The sequence below is a fragment of the Apostichopus japonicus genome, chromosome 10, assembly GCF_037975245.1.
Source record: "Apostichopus japonicus isolate 1M-3 chromosome 10, ASM3797524v1, whole genome shotgun sequence".
In the NCBI taxonomy this organism is placed as follows: Eukaryota; Metazoa; Echinodermata; class Holothuroidea; order Aspidochirotida; family Stichopodidae; genus Apostichopus; species Apostichopus japonicus.
In genome coordinates this window covers 6,009,971-6,036,308 of record NC_092570.1, presented here as the reverse complement: position 1 = coordinate 6,036,308, position 26,338 = coordinate 6,009,971, and the positions used below count along the sequence as shown (strand labels likewise).

Here is a 26,338-nt window from a genome sequence, read left to right as displayed (position 1 = left end):
CTCCAATATTTCCTGATGCCCCGACCCCTGACCCCCCCCCCCCCCATCCACCCTGCATTTACAAGTAGTTGATCTGCCGTCAAATTTTTCTCTTCAGAGAACAAAAGAGACAGTTTGAAGTACAGCCAAATAGGAACACATTATCTTGCCCATATTTCCCACCCCTTCTTTCTCAATTTATTGGTCAACAGTATCATAACTCTAGTGTATTTATCTGCTCCTACAGGACGCAAAAGCTATCAGTGCATGTGCAAAGGAATGGGCTGCTCTTGATGGTTGTGCAACCCCAAAACCCTTCGACGCTTGTCTGGAAAACAAGGATAAGCGTGAGAAGGCTGAGAGCTTGTGTGGAGAACTTTATGGAGCTGAGGGTAATAAAGCCTTGAATGTTTTAAAAAACAATGCAATTACTTTAGCAATTCCATTTTATTCTCGCTAGTTTTGTAGCACACAAGATGGCTTTTATGGGGGGTTATCATAAATAAGATGTAAGCAGAATATGGCCGGACAAACTTTAGAGAATATAAAAAAAATAGCTTCATTAATTGAAAAAGAATCTTATTTCATATGAAATTATTATTTTAAGATATACTCTATGGAAACATGGTATAAATTTGGTACTTTTATGTCTAGATGATGCCTGTTACAACTCTTCTGATGAACAGGGTTCACCATGGCAGATGAATGAGTCACACTTGTAGCAGAGTGGATCATTAAGAGACAATTAAAGGTCTCTTGTTACTAACAATGACATCAATGACATCAATGACATCAATGTTTAAACTAACAATGACATCATTATATTGGCTTCTTCAGTGTTTGACCTAACTTACTGTGGTCTTTACTTTGGACTAGTCCACATCGTTACTAGGGGTGTTGATTGTACTTGTCATTGAAGCATGGCATGGAAATGTTTTCAGAGTCAAAGCAAAATAGTGCTTAAGTCAGCTTACTGAGAAATTAAATACAAATTGTGCTCGTTAAACTAATCATTATGAGGAATATACAACGTATGTGGAATGTAACATCTTCAAGAAAGTTCAGGAATCACAAAGACATTTGTATGTGAGCGTGTTGGTCATTTTATACAGTTCCAGTGGATTATGGATTATAGACTTTGCGTTGTCCTAAGACAGTCACCAAATGTATGCCATCATTAGCTGAAATTGTTTATACGGTCATATCATGTAAGATGGTAGTCTCCTTACAGATTAATGGTTTTCTTGTTGTTGCTGTCATTTCTTCATCAAAAGGGCCTTTCGCAGCTTGCAGCAGTGAAGTCGACATGGAAAATGCCAAGAAGACCTGCGAATTTGACTTGTGTGCCACCCTTCCAGATCAGTCACTTCTGTGCTCGAACCTTGCGGTTTTAAACACGGTTTGTCGAGAAGCTGGTATTAATATAGGTGACTGGAGAAAGGAAGTCCCTGATTGTCGTAAGTACAGAATGTCAGTGCACAGTTTCAGGTCTGATCTGCTCCAAGGTCAAAGGTCAAAATCATGATGGCAAATTGATAAAGCGTCTAACCCTTACCCCAATTTGATTCATTCTTTCAAAGCTTGCCAAAGATTAAAAGAAGAACATGAGACTTCCTCCATTTATGTCATGTTCCTGCTACTTAAATTTTGATTTGTCCGTTGTATATATTCTTGATTTTTGGTCTTTCATTTATACTTAAAGACCAACTATGGAGGCAAACTTTTTTTGGGGGGGGGGGATTTCCATTATTTTAGGAGTTTACATACCCATAATCAACATGTGTAAAAAATAATCTTCAAAAACCTACTATAACCCATCAAATAACGACCACGAAAATGGACATTTTGGGTAGTCACGTGACATGAACCTCTGGAATGTCTGAAAACAGAGATTGACCCAAAGGAGTCTCTGGTCACCGTGTGACGTCATTGTTTGTATACCGCGAAAATCAAACGCTGATATATAGGCACTGTTTGTACACAGATAGCGAACAATTGTACTGTTTTTGACTTCCAATTGCGAGCGTTTGAAAAGCTGTTAGCTTAAAACAAGAACACATGAAGGTTAACAACTAGTTGTAAGACAATTATAAGCAGAAATTTTTAGTTAAATTGGTTATTTTATTAGCAAAATTTCCACTCAAATGGAAGCATCTTTTACATAGCGGAGCGTCAATAGGTCCGTACAGTACAATATACTGTAGAACATGCAAGCAGCTTGGCGATTCCGTAATACAATTTGATCGCAAGATACCGTAAACTGTACAGTAGAATAGACCTAAAAAATGCCTCATGCGTGATATGTGACGGGAAAATGGCTTACGTTACTGTCAACGAATTACCAAAAAGACACTAAACATAATCGAACTACGAGAAGACGCTGACCCGAATCGACCAGGGTAGCATATACATGAGTAAGCTTCAGCTGAACATAGTACTTACTCGTTTTAATATCCAAAAGTACAAACACAGAAAAAGTATCCTTTCAATAAACAAAATTTAGCAGTGAATATCCAAATCCACGTTCCTCGTTCAATCCTGGGCGAAATACTACCGTGACTCTGTGTAATTCCATGGAGTTAGGTCTAGTTGAATTAGGCCTTGACCAGTTACATCTCACAATCACAAAACGGTCACTAACGAAATAAAACGTCCGATCGCTACATAGAACCGTTTTTATTCAACTCCTTGGACCATGCAGATGCCGGAATAAACATAACGGACAATATAACACAATGTATCACGAACTCACGATACTGGAATACAACAAAGGAAATAGATAAATGCGATGAAATCCTATAGCATGACTATTTACACATGCTGTGAGCCAACTCACTACATGTACTAACAATGCTACCCTATCGGCAAGATATATGCACGGTCAACTCTTACAGTAAATATTATACTGTCAATTGCGTGACATAATGTTACATGTAAGGACGTCCAGAGCTTGTTTACGGTCAATTTCACATTAGCTATGTCCGACCATGGTCCGACACAGCTATCGACAGAATATAACTTTCGCAGAATGAGACATTTGCAGCTTACACAGAGGCAGGGTCATGCATGTGGACTTATGGGCATGAGATACTCCGGGTGCTGAAAAATCTTTCCGCGTAGATCTCAAAAAATTGATCCAAAGTCTGCGGCGTTTTACGTCGGTTCTTTTACTCCTAGATATAAAAAGCTGATACTTTTGTTGGATGAGGTATAACTGCAACCTCCAACAACACAGAATTGTGGCATTTCGGGGGAAAGGAGTAATATCGTTGATGTTTTTGGCAGCTCAAGTATACAACTTTACACACTAAAAGTATTGTTGTGAGTGAGGTATACAAACAGTGACGTCACATGGTCACCTGATGTCTTCGGAATGTTTCAGGAATGTCTGAAACAGGTTTCATAAAAAGCTGACATTTCTTCCCATTTTCACGTATTTAACGTCCGAAATTGGTAAAGTTAATTACAGCACTGTAATTGGAGTGAGTTAAGGATTACATACATGCAAAATAGTGGGATTTGATGTTCATCGCAAAGTCTCCATAGTTGGTCTTTAATTACGCCAATATTTTCACTAAGGCACTCTAAGTTTTGAATTTCCTGTAAGTCTAGACCTTTATCGTTGTGAAAACTTGTTTTTGTTTGGTTATATCCGTGTCACATCAGGTCATCAAATTCAGTTGAAGAACAAATCAAATAAATTCATGACCACTATTGGGGAATTGAATGTAATAATTTTTTTGCTTTAAATACCATTTTTGTGCAGCTTTTGATTGTCCTTTTGGTACCAGCTACAACCACTGCGGTTCTGGATGTCCGCTCACCTGTACAGGAGAAGCCGTTGTAACGTGTCTGGCAGAATGTATTGAGGTCTGCGAATGTCCCGGTTGTCAAGGTTTATCCGATGGACAGTGCGTCTCTCTAGAAGAATGCGGATGTGCTCTAGAAAGCGGAGGATATCTTCCAGTGAGTACACACCACCGTTAGGCCTTACGCAGCTCATTTTCTTAAATAATATTGTATGTCCGTTTACCACTCATTTGACTGAATAAATGAGGCAAAGATTAAAACATGACTTTGTTATCAACTCATAACTGTCTCAGTAATTTACTACCTACCACCATCAGACTCCTATTTCATATGTATTTTATTTCTGTAACTAGTTTAAGAGCTCCTTGCGACTGAAATATGAGGCAGAGGTCAAAATGAACACTGATTTACCAAGAATTCCAAAGTATATTCAAAAGTAATTGCTTTTATATTTACATGAGAAATTTGTACTGACAAAATTCATGAGGTGGATTACGTCTGATAGAACTATGATAAAAATATTAGTGTTTTAAACAAAATGGCCGTGTTCACTGCCAGAGGCTTTCCATTGCTCATATATACTGGTATGTTTGGCATCTTGGTATACTAAAAGCAAAACTAAACAGAAGAAAGTTTCACAATTATAACTGTGTTTTGCATTGTGTTATTATTTTGTACTTTGGCAGTATGATTTGGATGAAGGTTTGCAAATATTTAAAGCTGGAACATTCATAGTTGTTAAATCTGGATTGAAAATCCTACACACGGCAAGCAGACATTTGATGACTGCTTTACATAACTTACAGTAAACTGGATATTGTGTACTTCTAAAATTGGTGAAAAATTGCAATAATGAGGCCCCATTTATATCATGCAAGTTTTACTTTTTGGTTTAATAAAAAGTTTTGGAGGCGTTTGGATCCTGCAAACACAATGCAGCTGAATTAACACTGGGTTTCAGCTTCGATATGCGACATTGGTCATATAGTAGGAAAAGTAGCATGACGTCAAGTCTGTCTATAGATAAACAGTCCTCCTCATATTCACTCGAGCATTAATTATTGGCTTACTTGACGGCATACACTACCCCAAGTCCTGCCATTAGGATTCACTTTTGAGCATACCTAATTTATTGACCAGCCACCATATGATTGTTAACAAAAGTGCACAGGAGCATCAGTATGGCTAGCATTACGAACTCGGGTATAGATTCAATCTCTCCAGTTTTTGCCCGAAACAAGAGATTCTGTGGTATTTGCCATAGATCGCAATGGGTTTCAATACAACAACACACGGCAAGACTGTATTATATGTGATAGTTAAATTGGTTAAGAGTCCGCTCTTCCAAGTTGTGTTACATTAAGTTAATATCTAATGATCCAAACGTCACCACAAGTTGTTTATGTAACCTGTCTGCTATGCCTTGTCCTTCGTTTATCTTATCTGTGTTGTGAAGAAGGAAAACAAAAACTGCTTATCTATCTTAGCAAGCCTGATTAGATATATATAAAAGAGATCTAAATGGCCTGATATTTTGATCCTGGCACGATATTCTCTAAGGAAATGAAAGCAGATAAAAGACACATTTGAAATAGATCGATGGACAGACAACTCGATTGGACCATGGAACACCGAATAGAATAAATTTAGATAAACTAGACTGTGGTATGGAAGTAACAAGAGATGAATGCACTTTGTCTAGAATGGTGTCATAATGGGAGCTAATTAGGCCCTCAGGCCTTCTAACTATTATAAATATATTTAAATTCTTTGTCTCTTCTAGTCTGGAAAAAATACCTTTTTAGATGACTGCTCTCAGTACTGTAGCTGCGAGGCCGGCCATCTGACCTGCTCAGCTATTAGTTGTCATGTGGATGCAGAGTGCATAAGTAAGGGTGGAGTCACAAACTGTTACTGCCAGGAAAGCTTTGATGGAGATGGCCTGTCATGTGCAGCTATTGGTAATAAAGTATGTTAACAAGTGCATAACATGTAACACCATATGGTTGAGTGGACTTCTGCAATTTCAAGTATCAGGTTATGGTAATCCCAGAAGGTTCATGGGATAGAAGGGGTAACAATTACATATGTTGCTGTTTTACAATAGCATTGGATAAATTCTTTCGCCGTTATATAGAAGAGTGATTGTGAGACCACTTTGGATTATCTGATAATCTAGATCTGATAAGCACGCAGGATTACGAACAAGCTTCCCGTAGACTGGTTAGCTGCTGAGAATGCTTTGTTAGGATATGACTTTGCAACTTGTGTGATTGGTTGAAAATATGCACACACCTGCAAATGTACCTATGAATTGGCACATAGCTAGAGCTTGTCACAAGCGAAGCCAAGAAATTAGGAAGTAAGCACCACCTACACGGATACCTGCGGTTTAAAATCTCATTGTTCCGAAAAGATTAATTGTGGGTCACGTAAAAAGGAAAAGCAATTTGATAACTTCTTGTTTATTACTGAGGGTGCCAACACGTTAGAGTTCAGCAACACCTTTACAGGAATGCAGCTTGATTAAAAAACTCTTCACAATGAGAAAAGTACAAGTTTACAAGTATGCAGAAGGGAGTCAATTCGATAGAATTATACTATAATTACATTGGTTTGTGAAATACGATACAACCAGCCATCTTTAGCGACTTACATTACGTCTTTTCTCATCTATTCAGATGGCTGTGATTGCAGAATTTGGGGTAATCTTCATCTCATTTCATTTGACAACGTGCCAGTCGACTTCCAGGGTGACTGCGAATACACTTTGCTCAAACCGTGCGGGAAGGGCACTTTACCGGACTTTGAGCTCATTGGCAACATGTTAAAGGACTCTCCCAACGACAAATACTCGTACATCCGGGGGATGAAGCTGGTGCTTAGAGGAAAAAAGTATGAACTGCTCTACAAAGGGAAGGTCCTTGTGGATGAAGTTCTAGTACCACTGCCCTACAGAGATGAAGAAAACAATGTACAAATTACACCGATATCTACGTATTTGGTGAGCATAATTATCACAACATAAGATTCTATTTGTCTTTGCATTGATCAGATGAGATAATTTTGTTATATATTAATTATGAACCTAGAATTAGGATTTCTGGGATTGCAAGAACATGCTTATCCCACTCAGCCTCACTCCTACCCTCCCCCACCCAAAGAAAAACAAGCTAAAGTATATTTGAAAAAGAACTTCAAATAAAGATACTCTTCTACCCAGACATTGTGTACTACTCATTCAATATGTACTATTCTAGATGACAGGCAGAACCTGTTTAGTAATTGTATTTATGTCGCTAACTAAGTCTGTAGTGTGATGACACTGCAGTGTCCATGTCAAATTACTCCTTGTTCCTCCTGTGGAGTGATTTCCCAGTATCATCATCAAATATCTTAACTTCTCCCTTGTGATAGTAAAATGTACAGAAGACTAACGCGTCCATGCCCAAAAAATATATAACCAGCGGATATACATAGAAGACAGAAATTTTAAAACGAAAAACAAAAACCTGAAATTAGATTTTGCGTCTCGTTTCATTTTTTTTTGGGGGGGGGGTTATATATATATATATATATATATATATGTTATCGTTATAAGAACTTTTTTATTAAATGTTTGTCTTCCGTTTTTATTTTCTTTATTTTTGGGGGGGGGGGGCATGGCCGCATCAGTCTACCATATGTACTGTGATCTTGTCTCGTTAATGTTACTTTCTGTTTCTCTACAGTCACTCACCACCGACTTTGGCCTTTCAGTCGTTTGGAGTGGCAACGATGCAACTAAAATTACCGTTTCAAAGGAGAAATTCTTTGACGTTTCATGCGGCCTCTGTGGAACCTGCAATGATGTCATAAGGGACGAGCTTTTATCGAGCGAAGGAGAACTCGTGAGTAGAATTCGAACAATAGAAGACGACCATAGGTTTTGCTTAAATTCTTGTTATAATTAAACTGATAATGATTGTTGCTAATCTCAAACCTTCTGAAGGAAACATCGGAGAGACATTTGGGGAAGAATGATTGATCTTTATAATTGTATTGTTAACAATTCAACTACACCACGAGTCATCAAATTAACACTAGATTTAATTAAATCTGCACTTGGACAAAGAATATGTCAGTAATTGAACAATGATGGCAGTTTTGTTGATCATGAAATGATCACGACCATCTGCTAGTGGAATTGTGATTTTGTATAAGGTGAGTTTACAATTGATACCCTCTCCAAGGACAACTTTCTTCAACAAGCAGTCTGCTGAGGGAATTCAATATTCGTCCCACCCCTGAGGTACCACCTCCTGAACACTCAAACACATTTGAACACACACTCTTGCACTTCAAATGCTAGACGCCAGGGTAAGAAACAAGATAGACAGCTGAAACTATATAGGAAGCATTCAATATGTTAGATTACAAAAACAATTATTATAGTAAACAAATATATGTCATAACTGTGTCTCTTTGTAAAACGTAGTCCATGATACTAGAATCTGCTGTAAAGTTAAATGAATTGCAGATGAGAAAACGAACTTTTATCGTTTGAATATAGAAAAAAAAAAACAAGTGCATGCATGTTTGAACCATTTTAAGTTGGTTTGATATCAAAGTACTATAAAACATATTTTGCACCTCAGCCACTTTCATGCAAACATAATTGGTATTCTGAATAACATCAGGTATATAGAGATATAACAAAATAATGTTGTTTATATGCAGATAATGTAGAAGCATCTATGATGCTATATATTTACAGTGAAATCAAATGCATATAACCAAGAAGGAAAGTCCTGCTTTTGAATTTTAAATGAAGAATCTTTTGCAACTTAAACATCTCGCAATTCTTATAATTTAAATAGCTTTCTAATCCAATTGATTTTGGAAACTCTTGGAAGACGGGAGAGAGGCAGTGTGTACCTGAAGAGATTGTTTGCCCTATCGGGGAAGAGGCAGAAACTGAAGCTAAGAATGTCTGTAATGCTATCATTGATCCACTAGGTGAGTAGAAATATGGAAGTAACGCTATTATTGATCCATTAGGCTAATAGCATTATGGCTGTATTGCTATAAATTAGGTGATTAGAAGTATGACTGTAATGTTATCATTGATCCATTCAAAGGTGAGTAGAAGTATGGATGTAACGCTATCATTGATCCATTAGGTGAGTAGCAATATGGCTGTAACGGTACCAATGATCTATTAGGTAAGTTGAAGTATGACTGTAATGCTACAGTATCATTGATCTATTCTTAGATGAGTAGAAGTATGCCTGTAAGGCTATCATTGATCCTTATGTTGAGTAGAAGTATGGCTGTAATGCTATCATTGATCCATTAGGCGTGTAGGAGATAATTTTCAAGTCCTCTCTTGTTTTTGTTTGTTAAAGGCGCTCTCGCTGTATGCCATGACTTTGTGGATCCCATACCTTTCTACGATGCTTGCGTCTACGACGTCTGTGCAAGCGAGGAAAGAGAAAATTTATGCACTAACATGGATGAATATTCAAAGGCTTGTAGCGATGCGGGCGGCGTTAATAATTTGTGGTGGAAGGATAGACCCGAGTGTCAACCAGGTATTAAAATCATTAAGAGTCGGACAGACAGTTGTGTTTCCATGGTTATGTCTCCTGCCAGTCAAAACTACATGTTTGTCCCAAAACAAATGTTATATAAGTTACTAGTTGCATTATTACCACTTAATATTCACCTTAATGTCATTAATTTTCAAAATGAGTGTGAAACACTGGCCATGACACTTTTATTACAGATCTAGCTAAATTGTAGATAAGAAATAGGTCACAACTTTTTCATGATAATTATAATGAGAACACCTAATTAATAATCAATGTCAACATTTTGGTCATGAAAAAATGAGAGTTGCCAGACTGTGTTTGTGCAAAGTTATTTACTTATTCAACTGAATAAAGGAGAAGGTAAAGTGGATAATGGAATGCAATATTGATGTGCATATATTTATTGCTTGAAAGTTGGAGAGGTAGAAATTGTGGGAGGGGGATGGGGGGGGGGAGGAAACAATATCATATCTATCATGGGAGTGTATGACCAAGAGTAAATAATAGGTGATTCATGGTAGGGTAAAAGTACTAATTAGGCGATAAGAAAAACAATAAATGTCACCATGGAGAATTTTCTACTTGGTATTAATAAAAAAAATCATTCATTACAAGCCAATCTTGATGTTCACTCTTCAAAGTGAGTAGTGGATCAAGATGTTGAATTTACTGACAGAGGATGGTAATTGCACTCCACAAGACTACTCATCGGTACTATAGACTGCGATACTAGTTGCGTGGTGGGTAACGTCTCGGTGTACTTCATCTTTCAGAGCGCCTGGAAAGATCCATTTACATTCCTAGTTTCCCAGGATGCCCCCCTTCCTGCTTTCAACCACAAGGTGACCCCACATGTCATCCGGGTGGTTCCCTGCCTGTGTACATCTGTATGTCTCCTGCGCTATACTACAATGGTGAGTGTGTAGACTGCACCGGTTGCCAGCTGGAATCTGGAGCATATGTGAAGGTAACCTATTGCTTTACTCCACTTTTTATTCCTTTGCCGAGGGCCAAACTGGAATCTATGCGATAGCAATGAAATGTGGGTGGGGTGGGCATGTGTCTTTTGGTTTGTAAACATGGTAACTCGAAAACTGCAAAATTGTTTAACTTCATGTTTGGGTAGTAAATTGACCTTATTGATTCTAGGAACCTAATTTGAAATCTAGGACCTCATTTGAATTCCAGGACCTCAAATTATGGAGGTCAAGGTCATCTGAGATCAACGCAGGTGAAATTGAAAACTTTGCGAACGTAATAACTCAGAAATTGAGGCTGAAGTTTGTAGATCCTCTTGATAAGAACAGGAACCCTTTTGAAAGTGATGGTGATGAAAGCTCATTGGAGGTCAATATAGGTCAAACCTGAGATTTGTGAACACAATTACTGCAAAAAGAAAGCCTCTATGTACTATGGTATGTAAATCACACAGTACCCTATAAACGTCGGTGCTCATGCTATGTATTTGTTTATTGCATTTACAAAAAAAAAATCTTGTTCTACTTAACCTCTTCTTAACCTTTTCTTTTATGTTTTTTTTTTGTGTGTTTGCTTATCTAAATCTATGTAAAGATTATATGTGCAAAAAGGTTCTCAAATATTTAAATTGAAACTAAGCTTTGACATGGGAAACAAATGTAGTGCCATTTGCAACGCCTCGACACTCCAGAAAAGACCAAAAAATATGATATTTCAGTGCTCGGTGTGATCAAATTCATTTTGTCGCTGTCTTCTGAGCTTTTTGCAAGACTTACGTCTGTAGAAGTTAGAGGGCCCAACGTTTTGAGGCTAGCACGATATTTTGCAGAGCCTTGCTGAAGCGAAACAAACAATGAGAATACAGTTAGAAACACAGATGGACAGAGACTCAAGGGATGGACAGGTGGACAGACGGTCAAACTGGACACAAAGGAGTAACAAATAAAGCAAAAATAGACAAGACAGAAGAGGTAACATGAAAGGAAAGAAGATGAGAGGACTAAGGGCCATGTAGATAAAACTCTGAGATGTGTATCGATGGGAGGATATTAGTCAATGTTTACTGTTGTAAAGTTTCTTTTACTTAAAACTGCTAAGCTTTTGTTGCGTCTGTTTTTTTTTCTTCTTCTTTTTAAGGATGGCACTGTTTTAGTCAATGAAGATTGTACAGAGAGGTGCACATGCTCTGCAGGAGAATTACAGTGCGCACCTCTCGTATGCAACGAGATGGCTAAATGTGGAGTCAAAGGCGGTGTACGGGGATGTCAGTCTGAAGACGTATTGACATCTGTTGAAGGTAATAAATTAAAAACTTAAACTCATAACATTTTTAATTAGTAATCCTTGTTAGTTGCTTTTTTTGGTAAATTAGTTTTTAGCATTTAACAATCTGTGTGTTGGAACTGAGGTAGGCTATGCATTGATCTCTATATGTCTATATCTTTAATTGTATTTCTTGAAATGCAGGGGTCTGTGGCTTAATCTGACCAGTGCATCGAACTGTTCAGAGCCACATCCTAATCGCAGTTTAGAAGAGATGGCAGTAATAACGTGTGTTGTTTATTTATGAACGAATATGATAACATCCAAAACATACTTTAAATAACAGATGAGGAGAATTAAGATACGGGTATTATGCAGAATTTGCATATTCATAAAGTACATTAGTCGTTATGTAAGTAAATATTCGTCCAATAACAAGAAATTTTAAAACATTTGTCTCATTTGTTGCTGTTCGTGTTGTTACTCCAGAGTTGTTTTACTCCTTGACTCATAATGTAACGTGACATATTTTCCTTACACACCTGCAAGAAATTAAAAGAACGCGAGATGCATTTACCACCAGCATTCCAGGGAAAGTGGTAAGATGAAGTAAACTCTTATTTAACTGTATTATTAATTGGAGGAAAGCTACAATTTTATTTTATTTTTCGGCATTTTTGTTAAATCTAGCTGCCTGTGAGTGCAGCGCCTGGGGTGACCCTCACTACCGCACCTTTGATGGTACCAGGTATGACTTCCAAGGAGATTGCAAGTACGTCCTGGTGGAGAGGTCCACCGAAGATGAGAACGACCCGATTGAACCATACCGGGTCGTCGCAATCAATCTCAAGATAAGGCCGACGAACTTGGTATCGTACACAAGAGGGGTTCGTCTTGAAACGAGAGGCAAAGCCTATGAGATCCAAGATGATGGCACCGTATTTATTGACGGTATCCAAGAACCCTTACCGTACACAGACGACGTTGTAACCGTACAGCGGCTGTTACCGAACAAAGTAGTAAGTGATCGCTTGATTTGTTAACATCTTAGAAATTTCCATGAATCGACCCTTTCACCATCAAAGGCAAATGAAGATTAAATATTGTAGAAATTTTGAAGAAATATACATAACACCCAAACTCTATCTTCGTTTATGACGTCATGACTTGGGTTTGCATTTAACAGATTGAGTCGTTCTCTGAAAGGCTATTTTCTCATCTTGTGTTATCAGTTACTAATGTGCTTGTATATTTACCATACAGAACATATCTGACTTAATGGTAGATAACTATATACAAAATGTCTGCCCCCCCCCCGGCAAAGAGCTGCATGATATAATGTCTTCAGTGCTTTCCCACGTTATCCCACTATATCAGCTTTCATATTTGACAACAGTTAGACAGAACTTGAAGGATCCATACAGAGCAGTGTTTGCTCATTTTCCAGGGATTTTACTGAACGACTAGCTGTACTTTATTCACTTAATTTTAAGTTTAGCACCACTGATGTTGTCTTCTCTACATTTGCATATCCTCCCATCCATATACACCCCTTTCTCATAGAGCAGTTCATGTTTAACTTACTGCTCCCATTTACAACATTTTACCCCCTTACTTCTCCTCTTGCCTTATTCCCCTCTCGATGTGCTCGGTCCTCATTAAGCCTCCACCCCAGCCAACTCGCCCATGTTCTTGTTACCTTTTATAATTCACTTTGCCCATTTTTCTTTGCTGATTAATAGGTGATTGACACTACGTTCCAGCTGTCCATCATTTATACCAGTCCTACCCATGTGAAAGTCAAAGCCTTCCACGACACCCACCTAGGAAAGACCCGCGGTCTGTGCGGTACCTGCACTATGGATCCCAGTGATGACTTCCTATTGCCATCGGGAGAATTGGTAAGTAACAATTACAACTAATTAAACCAGATTGATACTGTAGGCAAACTGTGACAACCATGCAGATAGGGAATTCTGTACTTGCTGAACCAAACTGTACCACAGATCTTACTGATGCGCCTTGCGACTACCCCCCCCCCCCCCGAGACCCCCTTAGATTAAGTATGTGTTTCAGAAGTAAAAAACGAACTTCGACTCGCTCAGCTGATTCTTCAATAGCTCCCTAAAAATATGGCAGGTTTGTACTATTAACAAACAAACTTACAGGCACACTCTCAGCTAGGAAATTGCTAATCTTGTCTCAACGTATTCCCCGATTTAAAAATAAAAACAATGCTGCCTACTTCACACAGCGGCAACATGTTCATTTCTTTAATGTGGCATTCTCTTCCTTAGCTATAAACAGCATACGGATCTGGGTACTGCTGGTCTATGCCACGAATCGTCGTCCTGGGGAGGGTTATAAGGGGAGGGGATGTTTTTTTTTTTTGAATCCTGGTGATGCTTACATGTAAAATGCTGGCAATTAAAAAGGCTTTTGTCACCCAACATTTTCTGAGAAATATGCATTTTGTTGTGTGCTACATCAATAAATTGAATAGTAGGTTATAATTCATTCTTTCCCAATGAAAAGAAATATAGGCTAATTTGAGGTTCAAATGATGTGTAAAGGAGGTTTTATACTCCATTATGCTAAATGCTAAAGAAATGATGATTGCTAAGTCAAAATGTGATGCATTTTTGTATGTATACTTGACAATTACAATGCGGGTTTTTCGGACGCTTGTGAGGGTCAGCGGGTTTGGTTGTTAGAATGCGGGTCCAACCCGCAAATTGCGGGTCAGTTGGGAGCTCTGTGGTTGGGAAGGTGTTCTCCCAAAAAAAAGAAAAAAAAAGAAGATGAATGAATGACCTTCGGCACAGGGGTAAACTAGACTCCTCCAGCTGCCTTTACTACATTTTACTGCATTACTACAAACATACGGTGGCTTCCACGGCAACTCTCGACCAGAGTATGCTGTATTAGCCCTAAATATACTAGATATTCAAATATGGTTACCTTTGGTCAAAGTTGAAACTGGTTTTTTACCACCTTCGAGGAAGTTTACCTCACTGGGACATTCAGGCATCTAATGCTTTCAATTGGAATGCCTTAGAACAATTTGGAAAGTAAAGACCTCTAGGAACATTCTTTTTTAAATATTCTAGCAATTATAGCATGCTAATTTCGGGCCAATTCTACATACTCTGGATAAACACTATCTTATATGGAAGAAATGCTTTGGTTAAAGTATGAATAAAAACTTCAAAGACCCTATAATGTCCCCTGCATTTCAAACATCGTCATCTGCCACTATCTCCATCTGCCACTGGGGGCTATCATGAGCAGTGGCGTAGCTAGGATTTTTTGAGTGGGGCCATGGGGGGCTGTTCTTTCTTGTGGGGTACAGAGAAAATTTGAGATTTCAGCACACCCCAGATCGCAGGAGATGGCACATGTGAGGCAAAATAGCAACCAAAAAGATGTGCAACTTTGGTGACATAAATGCAAAAAAAGTTTTTTCTCTTTCATGCTGACTGGCCAACTCAGCCAGACTCTTAACTTGAGGGAAGTTGGCATCATTTGTCGTTTTAAGGTGTCAAGGCTGTTCTCCCAACTCAAACCCCTGTTGGCTACCGGTAGGTTTGCAGGATATGCCCACATGTGGACTTAAATAGCATTAGAGGAAGGGGATGGAAGACTAACACGCATCGATGTTTCGGTAATGGTCCACATTGGTGGCTCGGTGTTAATTAGGCCATTTATTGGGTTGCTTGAGGCAGCTGTAATCAGAATCTGGGTTTTTGTGCCAATCGATGACCGATAACATGTATTGGTATGTAAATTTCTTCTTCATGTATCTAGCAACACTCTAAAAACAAATGAGTGGATTCCATTCCATTGGAGTGATCACTCGGCGCTTTTCAAATTAAGAGTGAAATTTAACTCTATTGGAGTTAACCCTCACTCCTTATATGAGTGAATATAACTCTATTAGGAGTTAAGCTTTACTCCAATGGAGTGGAAATTCACTCTTATACCGGAATGTGCTCAGTGATCACTCCCATGGAGTGAAGTTCACCTATGTTTTTATAGGAAAAAGAAAGTTGGGGGCATATGCTACAGATAACGCCTGGCTGCAGTTGATTATGATCCCGACACCTCAGCCCTAGCCGGACTGTTGTTAATGTCCAGACTACGGAGCCAGTGCTGCCTGCAGCTTGTGCAGTTGTGCCCATCCGAACTCTCTGATTACTCGGACTGCCTCCTACCTAGCAAGCGGATTCAATTATTCCTGCCTAGAGAAGGAACCAACATGCTGTACATGGAGTTTGAATCTGACAAACAAGAAGGGTCATAATTCTCCAATATGGATATTGTAGTATTGTTAATAGACTGATGAAACATTGAACTTGAGCTCATAACCATTGTATGTTAATCTAACAATTTTCAACTGTCAGATTTGATTAGCAGTGCCAAAGGTATTTCCCAATTGTGGGGCGCTGTTTTTTTTTTCCATACCCATTAGCCATGCGGAGCATCACGCACATATTGACGACAATCATACCAAGTCTTTGCTATGACCAGTGTGAGATTTAAACCCCAGACCTCTGGCTGCTACTGACAATTTTTAATTCTGCTTTTCTACTAATAAACAAAAATAGAACAATGCTATAGTAGTTAGTAGTTCCTCATAATTATACACAAAACAATATCCATGCACTTGCAACCTCAAATTTATTATGTATACAGTATACATATAAACATATTTTCACAGACAGATGACGATAAAAAGAACTGATTCTGCCAAATAGTAGCACTGATGAGCTACCCCCCCCCCCCCAGTGGTGGAAAATTATGTTTCGAAAGTTCCGTGGCCATAAAAAAATTGTTTTGTGGAATATTCAATGACAAATATTCATTTGACGCGAGGCAATATATGAATACCTAGGGTCAGTACAAACGGAGCCAATCTTTTGATAGATTGTTGCGCTAGATGGAAGCAATGAACATATTTTCAGCAGATATCGATATCGCGCAGCACATGCACAAGCTTCGTGGTGTATGGTCGCAATCGTCGCATCGACCATTGCCATGCCATGCTGTGTGACCATTCTCATGATTACTACAGATATTGTATTATTCTTATTCTGCCATATGCAGACGAGAAAATTGTGTAACTCTATTTCCCAAATTATTGAACAAAAAAATATTAGTGAATCGCACTGATGAGTGTTTTTTTTGCAACATTTTTGTTACCCCATTCCCAGTGGGGGCAGTGGGGGGCAGCCGATTTCATGGGGGCCCGCCCCCCCCCCAGGCCCCCCCCCCCCGTAGCTACGCCACTGATCATGAAAGCACTGAATGAACTGTTTTATAACTACTAGCTGCAAGTTAGAGTACCTCTTTAATTCAGATTCATATTCAGATTCTCTTTATTGCATCCCAAGCTGGGCAATTGATTGCTCACAATATAAAACATACGTACAGTACATAAAATACACACAAAATATATCAGACTCTCAAATACTAAGACATAAGACTTAAAACAAAGCTGGCAAGATACGTAAAAACGGTAAAATACAAAATATAGTAAAACAGCACCAGAGATACTTGTGAAACATTGAATTGCACAATGAGCAAGATTACTGACCTAACGAGTAAAAGATTCATTATGAAGTTTAATACAACGAGGGATAAAGGACGATTTGTAACGATTCGTAACGGCACGGGGTAGTCTCATCCGCCCACTGCGGGGTATTATTGCACTTTCCAAATTAATGTGTAGAGGGTGGCTACTGTTGTTGAGAACCCCAGCAAGTTTACTTTGAAGGTGAAGATGATATGAGGTGTTCACTGACTGCTGACGTTCGCCTAGGATGCGACTGACTTGGCTTATAATAGAATCTATCCGTTTTCTGTCGGTACCATTGACATTACCTCCCCAACAATTAATGCAATATAACCACACACTGCAAATCACAGAATTGTAGAAAATAGAAAGAATGTTTCTACTGATGTTGAAGGTGTTCAATTTCCGCAAGCAATTGAGTCTTGGATTGATCGGTCTTACCAAATAATCAATGTGGTCATGCCAATTCAGCTGATCATCCAAAACTACGCCAAGGTACTTATAGGACGAGACACGGTTTACAGCCAGGTCTTTGATAACAACAGGAGGAGGTTCATGATCTCCTTTCCTAAAATCAATCACCATTTCCTTTGTCTTCTCCACGTTAAGCTCAAGGAAATTTTGATCACAGTAGTCTACAAACCAATTTATTTCAGACAAATATTCACCTCCATATCAAACCACTAATGCAGTATCATCAGCAAATTGAATTAGAGGGCAGCTGTCATGTGATGATCTAGCATCTGAAGTATAAACAGTGAATAAAAACGGGCCAAGAACAGTTCCCTGTGGTGCACCAGTGCTCGAAACTAATGTGTTGGAGACACAGTTGGACTGGTTGATCCTAACATACTGCGACCGATTAGTGAGATAATTGAATAACCATGTGACCAGGTTATGCGGGACGTTCATGTTTAGCAACTTATGTACCAAAACATGTGGTTGGATCGTGTTAAATGCAGAGGTAAAGTCAAAATACGTAATTCCAACAGAATGACCTGCATTTGACTTTTCCAGACGGGAATACACTTTCTCTAAGCAATAAAGAATTGCGTCCTCAGTATTGCGCTTTGCATGATAAGCAGATTGCAGCGGATCAAAGTGTTCACTCACTAAGGGTTTCATGTACCTTAACACAATGCGCTCGCAGGATTTCATCGCAACAGAAGTCATGGCCACTGGCCGGAGGTCATTCATGCATGTGATGTTTGCCTTCTTTGGCACAGGAATGATACATGAATGTTTCCACAATGCGGGAATTGTTTTCTGTCTAAATGAAAGGTTAGAAATAAACGTAAAAATGTAGGCCAGGTGATTGGCGCAGTATTTCAACACTCCATGACATCACAATATATGTTATGTTAAATTGATCTCACATAATACAAAATAAAGACAAGTTATTCTGTACCAACAATAAATAACCCAAGATCAATTTCACATTAGAACTACTGGTATGACTGAACAAACTGCAGTAAGTAAACAGAACAGATATTGCTATCATGGAAAGCCAAATAGTGTAGTATAAAGTATGTAGTGAAACCATATAATAATATATCAGAATGCATACTGTACATATAGCAGGGAAGTGCTCGTGAATATTTGAGTGCCGGGCAGATTGTGCGGATTGTGCGGATCCACACCCTGGGAGAGGGATCTCATGGGTTGGGTGCCCCCCCCCCCCCAAATGGAAACATTTTGCACATGAAGTATGCTTAGGTGGTGCTATTTTCCTATTCTGTGCCATATATTCTCCCAGATTTTGGTTATGGCAAAATTTCTTAAATTATCATCAAAAAGTTAAAATACTGTTTGTGCGGGGCAGCATTCAGAACTGCTGGGCGCAGCCGCCCAGTGTGAGCACATCCCTGCCATAGCGAATTATATAATTTGAAACTTCCAACATAAATTACTGAATACCACATGTTGCCCTTCACTAAATAGTGAACAATTCACATCAATTTTGCAAACACAGATCAGTAATTACACTACTTGTTACAGAACTTTGCTTTTGGCAGCATAAATTCATCACATCTGCTTTATGATTTACAGTATGTGTAGTGTCAACTTTGAAATTATTCAAGAATGGTTCATTTACTAATATAGTGCAAACCTAAACTAGTGATGTGCAACAATTTCTATTATATTTTTTATTTCTATGTTTGTTGTATACACCTGCAATTTTATTACTTATCTACTGATACCTTACAAACACTAAATGTCATAACGTTTAACGTTACAATGGCAATGTCCCAGTAGGCTTTCATACACTAATATGTCACCAAATTTTATCATGTTCAGGGATGCATAATTGCTTTCAAAAATATAGCTAGGCTTTGCTTATTTCTAAGACTAAAAATTACCAAATATTCTACAAGTGTGCCTTGAACAATGAAGTGTTTAAAAGATAACATAGAAACATGATATGGTATATCATGGGCGACCATTCTAGTTCTCTCATAAATCAGTAGTATAACTTTCATTTTGTATAATTTTTAGAACTGCATGATCAGATTATGTGTAGAGCTATGAAGCCTATGATGTTGTCATATTTTGGCAAATGTCTTTAATTTCTATATCATGATGAAATTATCAATTATTGTAAGACGGGCTCAACGACTCCCCCCCCCCCCTCCCTGAATGATGCGTCATGTCCAATGAATTGTGTGACAAAGGGGTCCGTCAAAGCGCACATTTGATCCTTCATAACAACTACAATGTGTGCGTCAATGTGCCATGCAGGGTCCATCATGGTCAGCAAACGATCGGTGAAAATGCTAATTTGGTGTATGTCAAAGACATACAACAATGTGACACTTTCACTATGATGCAGGGATGCATCAATGTTCAAAATCAAATCAAAATTAAACTATTCCAGGGGTCTGAGGGTGTGTCACGCAATTGCTAGACCTGTGCATTATTGGCATCTGCATTTCTAATTGTCATTTTATAATCAAAATAGATTAAAACAAACTAAGGAGAAACAATAATTCACGTCTATTTTGAGTTTAACAGATAAGTCCATTAGAACTATCAATAATGTGTTAGTTCAACCAACAATGAGATTTGAGTAGTCCACTAGACAATGTTTCGACTGCATTGTGCAATATGTGACTTAAATAGTGCACACCATCACATGGTAACCACATAAATTATTGGAACAATAGAGAAGAATAAAATGGACCCAGCACACTTTATAGTAGATTAGTATTTTAGCATTACATCTTAGATTGTGTAGATTATATGACTTCAGTAATTGCAGAATACAGTACCATGTAACTCAATATCATGGTGTATCCTTTAAATTAAATGTGATAAATTTTGTCGAACATGTAATGGTGGCATTCGCAATTATTGGTGAAATTAATTTGTTTATGTTGTCCTTGATTTTCTGATTAAACAACGATGATAGCAAACTATCATGTTATGGATGCAAACATATTGAACAGTATCCTTCACTAATTCAACAAAAGAGCTCATAGAGCTAGTGTAGCTTCTTTCTGAGAAGGCTTTTGGGTTTTGAATTAATTTGGAAAACTTACTTATAACACTTAACACTACAGTGACCAGGAAAAGATGTAGCCGCTACCGTTTTTAAAGTTTCCACCAAGTTGGGAGTATTAGGCAATACTCTTATTAGGGATAGAAAGAGTTTAAATTTATGCGTACATTTTTTCTTTGCAAGTGGAGAATAATCCACAGCTAAAGTGGCTATGTGGATTGACAAGCAAGTGAAGCAAAGTAAATACCCTAGCCTATGCATATTAGACTTAAAAAAGTAAAAAGAACCCAATGCCTTAGTAAATTAATTCATCTTGGAGTTGCTCAGCAGATTCAAGGTAATTTCACCACCTAAGAACCCATGCTCAGACAATGAAAATGAAATGGCTACACAAATTTGTAGTCTTTAACTGAGAATGACCATGCATGCAAATATGCAGTAATTTTGTCTGACTAATTAATTTGTTGCAAGGAACTCTATAATTGTGCTGGTAAACTAGAGTAGGAAATGAAAACAGTTACTTTATTGGGTATACGCCCCTGTCCCTCACGTACCTCACTACATACTAGACTTACAGTTACAAAATAAACATGCCCATATCAAAAAATGCTCTTGACAGGAATAACCACCAAATTGAGGTAGGCCCTGCATGTCGCATAATTTTATAAATCTGAGCCTGGAGCTAGGCTACAGTAGTCCTACTTTTGCTATTGATCCGCTCATTAGAAGTTGCATTCCTTTCGAGTTTTATTTTCTTGTGGGGAGATCTCCCTACCAAATCCATGTCTATGTAACACTGATGTAGGCTAAGGCCTATTCATATTTGCAAAGCTACCGAAACATAAACCAAACACTATAATACCGCAGACTTCCATACTGATAATGCTTATTAGGCGAATATAAGTAAAACGCATAAATAACACTTCAAGAAATGTTCGGCCTAGGCTAGAGTTAGTACAGCAGCCTGTACTGCAGTAGCATGGACACTGAGAAGTTCGGACACCTAAGCCTTAAAACACCCCAAAACTATATCTCATGGTATAAATCACCTGAAACTATACTTATTATTGGTGAGTCATTTTGGAGAGAAAATAACTGTAGCTTCGTATTTTTTCGTGCAATTGGCTCTTGTTGTACAGTAGGTTGTCATGGTGGAATCGTGTTTTTTTTTAGGGGTGTCCGAACTTCGCAGTTTTCCAAACTTCTTCGCAATACTGACTATACTACTACTATACTAGCCTATGCCTCTCGGTGTATTAGTTGCCTTAGTTTGTCGGCCTAGCTACTCCTAAGTAGGCCTAGCTAGCATGATCTATTGAACAATATAACCAGGAAGCCTACAGTAGACCAAACACTTCGGCCGGAAAACAGTATACTGTAGCTTAAATAGTAAATATATAACGTTAGTTGTTAGCATAATTTGCTGCCTACCTCTTCGTATGATCTGCCATCCCAGTAAATGCTCCGCGGAGGTATCATTGGTCATTTTGTCAATCCCCGATCTCTGTTCCAGTAGATTGTTTTTGGAGACCCAGTCCACGTACGTAGCACCAGCTCAAGTACAATTTTCATGCATGCAATTCTCTGTCCATTTTCCGCTCACTGCTTTTGGCATCGGGACCCACAATAAAGCAACCTGTGCCTTCCACCTAAACAGTGCGGCAACGCAACCGCAATTTACACGTTACGTGTGTTATGCTACTACTGCATGAAACTGCTATACATTAGGTATATTTACATACAGGATTTACACTGTACAGTGGCAGTATATTACAAATACCGTGTCACGTGAGTAACGGTGTACCAGCGAAACCTTTGAAATTTCCTAGCTGAGAGAATGCCTTTAATATATTTACCCTGCTTTAATTACAAACCAAAACGTGGAAGAAACATTCTTTTAAATGGTTTACGATACAATTGACAAAAAATATGAAGAATAGTTGCATCGAAAGTCTGTCCTTAAAATTGTCCATCTTTCTTTTCTTACACATGGGATGATGGGATGCAACGATTGGAGCAAATGTTTAACTGAGTCCGTTTTCATAATCACTTCCAGGTTAATGTGACTATTTTGCCAATAGTTTTCAAAAGTCTCTAGTTACTTTCAAGATACTTTATGCAAATCTTCAGAATGTACAATAGGAGACATGTTCTACAATATCATTGCTGTATTTATACAATTTCAAATTTAAAACTGTTATTTACAGAACTATCATTATATACGATATCCTAAAAAAAAATTCTTACATTTTTAACAAGGCAACCGATGTTGTTGAATTTGGTAATGCCTGGTCAACTGGTGAAAGAACTTGTAACGAGGATGAAGGAGAGGAACCCTGTAAAGAAGGCTCAGAAGAAAAGATAAATGCTGTAGACAGTTGTAGCGTCTTAACGTCTGTCACAGGTAAGTCGGATGAAGTTTGTTTTATTAAGACATTTTAGATGGTATTTCCTAACGCATCGAAAATTCAAGAAAAATGTCCTTTCTTCTGATTGACCAAATTATCGTTTGTTCTATTGCAATTTCATCTGCAGAAACGGTTTTTAGGCCTCTAGATCAAAGTATCTTTCCTTATGATTTCCCTGACACTGTACTTATCTGTATTACAAATGGGCAGGTCCGTTTGCAGAGTGCCACGCCTTCTCGGATCCCTCTGCTATATTCGACACATGTTTAATGGATGCCTGTGTCATGACGGACAAAGCTGAAGCCATCTGCACCAACTTGAGAGTCTACGCTAGGGACTGTCTCGATGCAGGCGGGGATCCTGGAAACTGGTGGGAGATTGTCACAGAGTGTGGTAAGGCTTAACTTGGATGCTGATTAGTGTTGTAAGAAAATGCGGCCTCGTAAATTCACTCTCCAACAGATGAAGGGAAACCCTGTTATGCTCTGTCTTGTTACAGTTCTTACATTACAGATGCTATAAAAAGTCTCACTAATCACAGTTGGACAGAAGATTTGTCAGATTGACATATTAACTACTATATATCAACTTACGGTGAATAATTTCTCAAGTAAAACACATTTTTAAGTGCTACACCAAATTATACAACATTACTATATATATATGAAGTGTAAAATGATGTATAGCAGATTTCCTACACAGGAGTTATTTGAGGGACAAAATTCGGAGCTTTCAAAGCCTAGTACACAAACTTTGAATTATTTCATGCTATGATTATTTATTCATCATTTATTATTATGATTTCCTGCTTTGTAAAAACTATATGCTACTGTTGCAGAAGCACCTAAGAAAAAAACATTTTTGGGCAATTTTTTTTTTCTCCCCTTCTTATTCCTGTCTGGACTCTCATCTTTGTGGTTGTACAGTACATATATCAGTTACCCTCTGACATAATATTTGGAGGTAGTTTTCTCCTGATCCTATGGACCATGATCCCTTGATTTTGGATTTTGTATTACATAAAAATGCTGCTCAGCTAACCTTGTCCTTTTGATCCAGATTGATGACATGGTATATATATCCCAGAGGATCACCCAATGAACTAAGCTACACATCCATTTGCTTTAGAATCAACTTGTTCTGTATTGAAGTAGTGTTTAATACTTTTGAACTAGTCTATTAACATACTCATGTTTCAGAACCAACATCTTCTCTTCACACTTTTCAGAATCCCTGAGGATCACCCGATGAAATAAGCTTCGCATGCATCTGCTTTAAAACTAACTTTTTTTGTATAACAATAGTGTTTGATCCTTGTGAATCAGCCTATTAACTTACTCATTGTATCAGAACCACTTAACACTTTTTAGGATCCTCGAGGATCACCCGGTGAACTAAATACTCATGAATGTGGTTTAGAACAAACTTTCTTTGTATTTAAATAGTGTTTAATCCTTGTGACTCGGCCTATTAACTTACTCATGTTTCAGAAAGACTATTTTCTATTAACACTGTTTTTTATCCTTGAGGATCACCCTTCGCACTAACCACAATACTTGTGCTTCTGAGTGAGAACGGGCTTGCCATGTGATTCATGATCAACTCTGTTTTCTGTTTCTTAATTATTTACTGTTTGTTCTCTGTGGAGGATTGCTTCTGGTTTAATTTCTGTGTGAATTACTCCTACTTGTTCCAGTACCACCTTGCCCCATCAATATGGTGTACGATCCTTGTGGATCAGCCTGTCAAGCTACGTGTGCCGGACAGTTAGCTGAAAACTGTAAGTTCCTCTGTGAGGAGGTCTGCGTTTGTCCCGAGGGCCAGATCCTAGACGAAGATAGATGTGTACCGGAAGCAGAATGTGGCTGTAAACTACCAACTGGAGGTTATATTCAGGTAGTTATGCTTTTGACTGGTACCCCATAAGACTATACCCTCCCCCTCCCCCTCCCCCCTCCTTCCTCCACCAACTTCCTACAGGAAGTTATGTCAAACTTTGGAAATGTTGAGATTCATTTGAAGACCTTGGACTTTTAAACATGCAAAACACAATGACTGACATCAAAACTGTCAGTGTAACTAAAATGAATGATCAATCTTACTCTACACGCTCGGAAACAATCCATGAAAAAGATGTGAAAACAAAGTTCATTGGTAAATGAGAGAATCTTTATTTCACTTTTCAGATAAGAAAAAAATGTGTGTTGTAACCGTTACTTTTTCTACACTGTACAAAGACATGATCATTACAAATGCATGACCCATCAAATGTCTGTATTTAAAGACTTAGGTTTGATTACCTTGCTTGAAATGATGGTCTGTGAATCCCTGAATCACTTCTACTATGAAGTGAAAATTCTTTGTGGTTCTGTTTACAGATAAAGTGACAAATTCTTTGGTTTATTTACAGATAAAGTGAAACATTCTTTGGTTTTGTTTTACAGATAAAGTGACAAGTTATTTGGTTCTGTTTACAGATACAGTGACAAATTCTTTCATTTTGTTTACGGATGAAGTTAACATTATTTGCTTCTGTTTACAGCAAGGGGAAGAGGTCATGAATGAGGACTGCAGCGAGGTCTGTCGTTGTACGGAGACGGGATTAGATTGCTCAGCAAATACCTGTCCTAGTAAATCCACATGTGATGTGAAGAATGGAATCAGGAACTGCTACTGCCCTGACCAATACGTAATGAAAGATCTTACTTGTGAAAGAGGTAGGTGTAGGTTAAATGCAGGTGACCATTACCTGTTACATGGTAAAGGATGGTACATATGGAAAAGGTGGGTGTAGGTTAAATGCAGGTGAAAATTATTTGTGAATGGTGGAAGATGGTACATGTAAAAGGGGTAGGTTTAAGTTATATGTAGGTGATCATAACATGTTAAATAGTGAAGGATGGTACATATGGAAAAGGTATGTATGAGTTAAGTGCAGGTGACCATTACATGTTAAATGGTGGAAGATGGTATATGTGGAAAAGTTACGTTTAGGTTTTTAAATGCAGGTGAGGATTATATGTAAATGGTGAAAGGTGGTACATTTAAAAGAGGCAGGTGTAGGTTGAATGCAGGTAGTGATTACCTGGTAAATAGTGAAAGGTCATATGTTTAATAGAGGTATATGTAGGTAGGTTACATACTGTGACTTGGTAACCTTGTTTCTTCCTTTTATCTGCTTTATCTGAACTAAAAGTTTTAAAGCTGAGCTCGCAATGTTTGTCTTTCATATTTTAAAGAATTCCAAGGATTA

General features: G+C 38.1%; 1 protein-coding gene across 3 annotated transcripts in view; it reads left to right on the top strand.

Annotated features, from left to right (window-relative positions):
* The window catches only part of LOC139975368 (IgGFc-binding protein-like), a 128,070-nt gene that overhangs the window by 49,486 nt on the left and 52,246 nt on the right, over positions 1-26,338 (top strand). For all 3 annotated transcript variants that reach the window (XM_071983265.1, XM_071983266.1, XM_071983268.1), the window contains 16 exons: positions 227-371; positions 1,254-1,436; positions 3,746-3,945; positions 5,573-5,750; positions 6,471-6,793; positions 7,521-7,679; positions 8,649-8,787; positions 9,177-9,362; positions 10,136-10,329; positions 11,478-11,637; positions 12,294-12,622; positions 13,346-13,504; positions 22,937-23,081; positions 23,296-23,478; positions 24,782-24,981; positions 25,628-25,802. In XM_071983265.1, coding sequence (XP_071839366.1) covers positions 227-371; positions 1,254-1,436; positions 3,746-3,945; positions 5,573-5,750; positions 6,471-6,793; positions 7,521-7,679; positions 8,649-8,787; positions 9,177-9,362; positions 10,136-10,329; positions 11,478-11,637; positions 12,294-12,622; positions 13,346-13,504; positions 22,937-23,081; positions 23,296-23,478; positions 24,782-24,981; positions 25,628-25,802 — 3,058 coding nt within the window. The remainder of the gene's footprint in view (positions 1-226; positions 372-1,253; positions 1,437-3,745; positions 3,946-5,572; positions 5,751-6,470; positions 6,794-7,520; positions 7,680-8,648; positions 8,788-9,176; positions 9,363-10,135; positions 10,330-11,477; positions 11,638-12,293; positions 12,623-13,345; positions 13,505-22,936; positions 23,082-23,295; positions 23,479-24,781; positions 24,982-25,627; positions 25,803-26,338) is intronic.